General features: G+C 36.3%; 1 protein-coding gene across 1 annotated transcript in view; it reads left to right on the top strand.

The window, feature by feature from the left end:
- CFAP47 (cilia and flagella associated protein 47) overlaps nt 1-7,073 on the top strand; it is a 458,234-nt gene that overhangs the window by 84,106 nt on the left and 367,055 nt on the right. The window contains 2 exon segments of the mRNA XM_015571970.1: nt 1,723-1,800; nt 4,994-5,138. Of these exon segments, the coding sequence (XP_015427456.1) occupies nt 1,723-1,800; nt 4,994-5,138 (223 nt within the window).

Here is a 7,073-nt window from a genome sequence, read left to right as displayed (position 1 = left end):
TTCTGTCAATAACACCAGTGTTTTTTGGCATCAGAGCGACATTTTTCCAGTAGCTGGTGTTCAGATACATCCTGTTGCAGGAGCCGCCTTCTTTCAAGATCAGATGCAAGCTGCTTTGCAAACGGTGCTCTGCAGACATTTTCTGTTGATAACACCAGCATCTTTTGGCTGCAGAGCTTCGTTGTATCAACAGTTGTTCTTTAGACATAGTCCCACCTCTCTACTATCATGGTCTGAGATGCAGGTGAATGAGAGTCCTGGTGGCTGCTGCTGAGAGCTGTCTGACCAACGGCTGATTCTGGCTGATTCTGTGGGGGTGGGACTTCCTCCTCCCTGCTGTCAGTTTTCACAGCTGTGATGAGGAAGCTGGGGTGACAGAGGGAACCACGCCCTCCAAGCCGCCTTCTCTTTCACTCTGCTCTATGTCCAGCGGCCTCCTGCTCTGCCAAGTCTTCCAAACCTCCCACTCTCTGCCCGCTCTCCCGCTCTGCTCTCCGTCGGCAAAGGTCCTGGGAGCCCTCAGGTGTGGCTTGGTGCGGCCGGCCTCACCTCCTGGGGCCGGCGATGATTCCGGGAGCCCATGGCCGCCGTTGCCTCCCAGGGCGCTTGACACCTGCATATGCAAATTAACATGCCACATTTGGCAGATTGATTTGCATACTCACTTCTGATTGGCTGGTAGGCATGGCATGTGGGCATTGCGGAGGGACAGTCAATTTGCATCTTTTTGTTTTATTAGTATAGATGTTCTTTGGTTAATCTCTTCCTGTCCCCTCTGCCTTCCTCCCTGTTGAGATCTGTTATTGTATTTTATGCATCCATGCCTCTGGTCCTATTTTGTTCATCAGTTCATTAGATTCCACATATAAGTGAGATCATGTGATATTTGTCTTTCTCTAACTGGCTTATTTAGAAAAGCTTATCTTTTTAAAAGTGCAATACAATGAAATTTGTTCATTCATTCAACACAGTCTGTTGTAGATGCTAGGGATGCAAAATCAAACAAGGAATTACACAACTAAATTCTTATTTCACTATCATAATTTTCCTGGAAACAGTTGAGTGTTCAGATAGTCCTTGTTCAAGTTTCGCTGATGTTGCTTTCAAGTTTTATGACCTCAAAAAAAATTTTTTTTAAATATCTTGACAAAATATTTGGCCTTTCTAAGCCTTAGCTTTCCTCACTTGGAAATTAGGTTATTAATAGAAGTAACCTGACAGAATACTGAGGATTAAAAAGAAGGTAATGTATTTAGCTCCATACTCGGCCCATATACTCATCAATTTTTAGCTGCTCTCATTTATAGTTGTTGTGGATATTAGTATCTTCCTATGGAAAGAAGTATGTTTGCAGTCAGTTTCCTGTTGGTTTTATTTTTAATAATCCATTGAAATTAGGTAAATACAAAAGGATCTCAGAGAGTTTGAGGCAATAATATAAATTCAAGTGGGTAGAATTCTGCAGTCAGGTTCACAATCTGTCACCTGATTCCATTTGTGTGGAGGTTTTAAGAGCTGAATACTCACTCCTCTTAGGAATATAAATTCTGCATAATAAGAAATGTGATGACAACTGCCAGAAGAAATCTTGTGACATTTATAAAATGTTATGATGATTTAAATTATAAAATGTTACATAAATGCCAGGTAACACTTCAGCAGTATATGAGTATATTTTAATGTGGTTTCTACAGAGTTTTATATATTTTTTCTAAATATTAGGTTGCTATACGCCATGCAAGTGACATAGAACTTAGGATTGGTGGAACTGCTGACGTTGCTGATATTGAAATCACACCAGTAAGTGTGTATCCAGTTTATTAATTGTGGTGGTTCTATGTCCCTAGTTAGTCCCTTTATGTTTAAAAATGTTATTATGCATTAATTTGACACAAATTATTATATGTAAATAAGTAATGAAGCAGAATAGTAAATAAAGGTGTAAGAATTCACCACCAAACTTAAGTATCAGAGCACTACCAGTACCATTAAATCATCTGTAGGTTTCATCATGATTCTGCTCCTTTTAAGGGATAATTCCTTTCCTTAATTTTTTGGTTATTATCCCTTTACTTTTTCTAATTGGGTTACAATATGTGTATGAATTCCTTTACCATTCATTGTTTAGTTTACTCTGTTCATTTTTGAGCTTTATAAAAAACATGTATAGTCTTTGGTGTGTTTCTTTAAATTAAATATTGTGTTTCCAAATTTTATCGAAGTTTTGTATGTGGTTGTATTCTATTATCACAGCTATTTAATAGTCCATTGCATAGGCATACTATAATTTGTATTCACATTCCATTGTTCATAAATTTAGGTGTTTCTGTTTTTTGTTATTACAAAGACTATACCTATGAACATTGATATACATACCTTCTGAGGCACTTACGCAAGAGTTTTCTTTTGGAGTGGAGTTGCTGAGACATTAAATATATGCATGTTTGACCTCACAAGATAATTTCCATATTTTCTCTTCAAGTTTCCATTGATCCACATTCCATTGTTCTATACATTGTATTATAAGACTTAATGTTTGCCAGTCTTTGGAATATAAAATGATATCTCACTGTGGTGTTGATTTGCATTTTTGCATTATAATTATACTTAATTTTTTTTTTTGTTCTGTACCCTGATGAAATTTTGTTCTATAATTGATGGAGTGCACACACATGCTTTTTTTGGCCAGCCTCTCAGGAATTATATATGGCCTCATCTACCCAGAGAAACTTATCCTGATCTTTCAAAGCAGGCCCATATGCCCCTCTATTGTGACATTTACAAGATGTTACAGACATCTTCAATTCTGGGAACATCTTCATTATAGTGATTGTCAATTGTTTTCAGGTTATCTGCACTTTTCTTTTTCTCTTTCAATAGTTCCCCAGTACCTAGCACCATTTTGGTGCTTAACTAAATTGAGCAGAATTGATGAGGCTGCTGGTTGCCTTAGGTAGGCCTCACTACTAGTTTGTACTTTAATGGCATCAGCACAATTCTATGGTATAATGTTCCAAACCTTATTTTATTCAGCATTGAAGGCATTATGAGTCTACATAGATGGACAGATATTAAGCTAGCTTGTCCAAGACTTTGGTTACTCCTGGATATTAAACCCTGTAGGATCAGAGTGCTTTTTCCTTTGCTTTGGTTTTCCTCCTTGAACAATTTTAAACAAGTATTGAGACTTTTACTATTTTATTTCCTCATGCCAAAGACATTTGTGGCAGGCTTTTCATGTTATGGCATAGCTAAGTAGTTTATAGAACTTTACATTAATAAATATTTATTAATATTTCCTAATTACGTTGGATTTTAAACATAGCTGCCTTAAAAAAAATATTCTAGTACCACCTGGTAGTATTAGCAGTACATTTAATAAGTGTGTGCCATTGACTCTGTATCTTAGTAACAATTAGGAAATTTTTCCCAAATGAGCAAATGGACAAGGCCAGAATGGGATAAGAGGCATGGTTTTTTGCATATATAAAGTGTCAAACTTTCATTAACGATTTTGGATTTTATAAATTTCACCTGTGCAATTGGGTTATTTTAAGTGAAACAGATAGTGGCCAATTGACCTTAATGAAGTATTTCCCTTAACATTAGAATATTGTTGCTTCTTTCTCTTTGAATAATACATGTAATTTTTTTACTAAGGAACTGTAGGGTATATATCAGTGATGGCGAACCTTTTGAGCTCGGCGTGTCAGCATTTTGAAAAACCCTAACTTAACTCTGGTGCCGTGTCACATATAGAAATTTTTTGATATTTGCAACCATAGTAAAACAAAGACTTATATTTTTGATATTTATTTTATATATTTAAATGCCATTTAACAAAGAAAAATCAACCAAAAAAATGAGTTCGCATGTCACCTCTGACACACGTGTCATAGGTTCACCATCACTGGTATATATAGTAACACCACCAGAAGGACAAATTCTATAGTTTTGTGGTGTAGACACATCCTGACATATAAGCTCAAGTTAAGATACAATCAATAAACATTCCTTATATATTTAAGCTAAGTCTCACTTTGTATGGATGCAAAATGAATTATACTTAAGCACCACCAAGAGAAACAGATATGTAAACAAATAAAGGGACTTTGTGATGGAGTAATATAAGTAAATATAAGGAACAGAAATAGTCTTGAGCAGTGTCCTTAGTTTTGGTTTATCAAACTGGGGATTGAAGGATGCATAATATTTTATCAGGCAATAATAAGTTAGTGAAAGGTCTTCCTGACCAAGGGACACCTTGCTAAAGATACAGAAGGTTGAAGCATCAGGTATTGGTTGGAAATGACAAGTCATACAGCTTAGTGAAGTATGAGATGGTAGGGTGAGAATGAAGCTAGGTGAGGCTGGAACATGAGCTAGGGGAAGGTCATGGTGACCTTTGTGAGCCTTGCTAATGAATTCGATATTCTCCTGTGGATGGAGGAGAATCATTAAATTTTAATACATGAAGCAGTGTGGTCAGATTTTCAGTGGCTTTAATTGTGACTTAGTTTTGTAGGGGAGAATTGGAGAAAGTGAGAATCTAGAAATGAAATGAAAAGTGATGAGTTACTAACTTTATTCAGTTACGAAAAGGATAAGAAATGAGGAAGGAGGCAGAATTAATGGGATTTGGTAACTGATTATATACAGGAGTTGGGAGAAGGAAGGAAAATGTGACTATTTTTATAGAGTACTCTAGTTAATGTCTTTGTTGAACATAACAGTATATTTTTTGTTGAGGCAGCATTCACATAAAACATTATGTTAATTTCCTGTGTACAACATAATGATTCGATATTTGTATTTATTGAAAAAAAATGATTGCCACAATAAGCCTAGTTAACATCTGTCACCAAACATAGTTACAAATATTTTTCTTATGATGAGGACTTTTAAGGTCTACCTCTTACAGTTTAATTTTTAGTTTAATTATTCTCTTAAACTATTACACTACTTTCTAATTATTCCTTTTTAAAAATTTTAGGACACATTTATCTTCGGCGGCACCTTTCTTGGCGGTACCCAGATTATTCCATTTTTGGTAAAGAACAAAGGCATGACACGTGCCAGAGTGGAGTTTAATCTAGAAGGTCATTTATATTTTTCAATGGTTTTTAAACACAAAACAGGTATATATGTTATACTATAATGATACTATTGTAAAAATAAAACAGTTTTTAAGTTGCTCAAAGAATAATTTTGTAAGTCAGGGGCAATTATTCTTAACTGTTTTTAATGATTCAGTGAATGATTTTCTTATGCTCTATAATCATGGTTTTACTTCTAGAAATACATCAATATTAATATCATAACACTTTGGTAATGCATGACATATAGCTGCTTATTAATTGATTTCATATAGTAAGTTATATATAAGTATATACTAAAAATAAAATTATTAATTTCTAGTTTTAATTGCTCATGAATTTCAGATAAATGTCCTGGAGAGCTATGTTTATTCATATATTAGGTATTTTTATGTTAAATTAAGTTTTAAAATATGCACTTTTAAAAAAATATATATATTTTATTGATTTTTTACAGAGAGGAAGGGAGAGAGATAGTTAGAAACATCGATGAGAGAGAAACATGGATCAGTTGCCTCCTGCACATCTCCTGGGGATGTGCCCGCAACCCAGTTACATGCCCCTGACCGGAATCGAACCTGGGACCTTTCAGTCCGCAGGCTGACGCTCTATCCACTGAGCCAAACCGGTTTCGGCAAAATATGCACTTTTATAAGTGCATTTCATTTGTTTACTCCAGGGGTTGGCAAATTAAGGCCTGTAGGCCAAATTTGGCCTGATACGTGATTTTATAAATAAAGTTTTATTAGAACACAGACACACTTATTTGTATATTGTTTATGGCTGCATGTCTGCTATAATTGCAGAGTTGAATGGTTGTGATAGAAACTACGTGGCTTGCAAAACCTAAAATGCTATCTGGGCACTTCTAAAAAAAGTTTGCTGAGCATTGGTTTAGTGATTCCTTCAATAAATATTTGTTGAGTACCCATTATAGGCTAGATCAGTGGTTCTCAACCTTCTGGCCCTTTAAATACATTCCTCATGTTGTGACCCAACCATAAAATTATTTTCATTACTACTTTATAACTGTAATGTTGCTACTGGTATGAATCGTAATGTAAATATATGATATGCAAGATGGTCTTAGGCTACCCCTGTGAAAGGGTCGTTCGACTGCCAAAGGGGTCGCGACCCACAGGTTGAGAACCACTGTGATAGATACTCCATTTTGAGTCTATAAAGGTATCTTACATTTTCTTGAGAAGTGAACAGTAAGTTTAATAGTAAGGGTATCAATACCAAACAGATGATCCACGAAAAGGGTTTAAATGACAAGGGTTTAATAAAGGAATTATCTATGGAGGTGGGAGCCAGGTGGAAAGAAACCAACAAGGGATGGAAGCTGCTACTACTTCTGGGCCTGAAGGAACAAGAGGAGGCAAGATATTAGTGGAGCCCTGTGAGTTTTGAAACTATGAAGGATGGGCCAACTTGAATAGTTACAGCTCTAAAAATGAAGCCATTGCCAGAACTAGCCAAAGCAGGGAAGATACAAGGGCATATATACCTTTTACCTTCTCATATCCTGCTGGAGTCTCCCTGTGGCTGAACCAAAGCAGAGGCAGAAGAGCAATGGGGCCTAGCTGAATCAGCCTGTAGAGGTCAGGACAGAGCAGAGAAAGATGGCTATTGGACTAAGTAATAAATAGAGACCACCTGTATCACTAGGTGAGGAGAATAAAGAATCAGATTATTGCCATATAATATGGCAGATGCTATAGGACAAGTCAATGCTAAGGGAGCATATTCTGGGGAAAACTAGACAAAAAGCAAGAAAGATGTTTTGCAGAATTTGATGTGTAATTTGAGTCTTGGAGGAGACACCCAAGAAAAGGGAATCTATGAAAGAATGCAAGTAAAAGCCTGGAAATGAGTCAGTGTGGAAGTAGTTCAGGATATCTAAAGCATAGAGGAACAGGACCGGAGGGGCAAGTGAGACCCAAGTTGCTGAGGGTCTTTTCTTGACTGTTAGCC

This window comes from Myotis davidii, unplaced genomic scaffold (assembly GCF_000327345.1).
Source record: "Myotis davidii unplaced genomic scaffold, ASM32734v1 scaffold1107, whole genome shotgun sequence".
In the NCBI taxonomy this organism is placed as follows: Eukaryota; Metazoa; Chordata; class Mammalia; order Chiroptera; family Vespertilionidae; genus Myotis; species Myotis davidii.
Note: the sequence above shows the minus strand (reverse complement) of the source record. Positions and strands in the feature narration are given on the sequence as shown.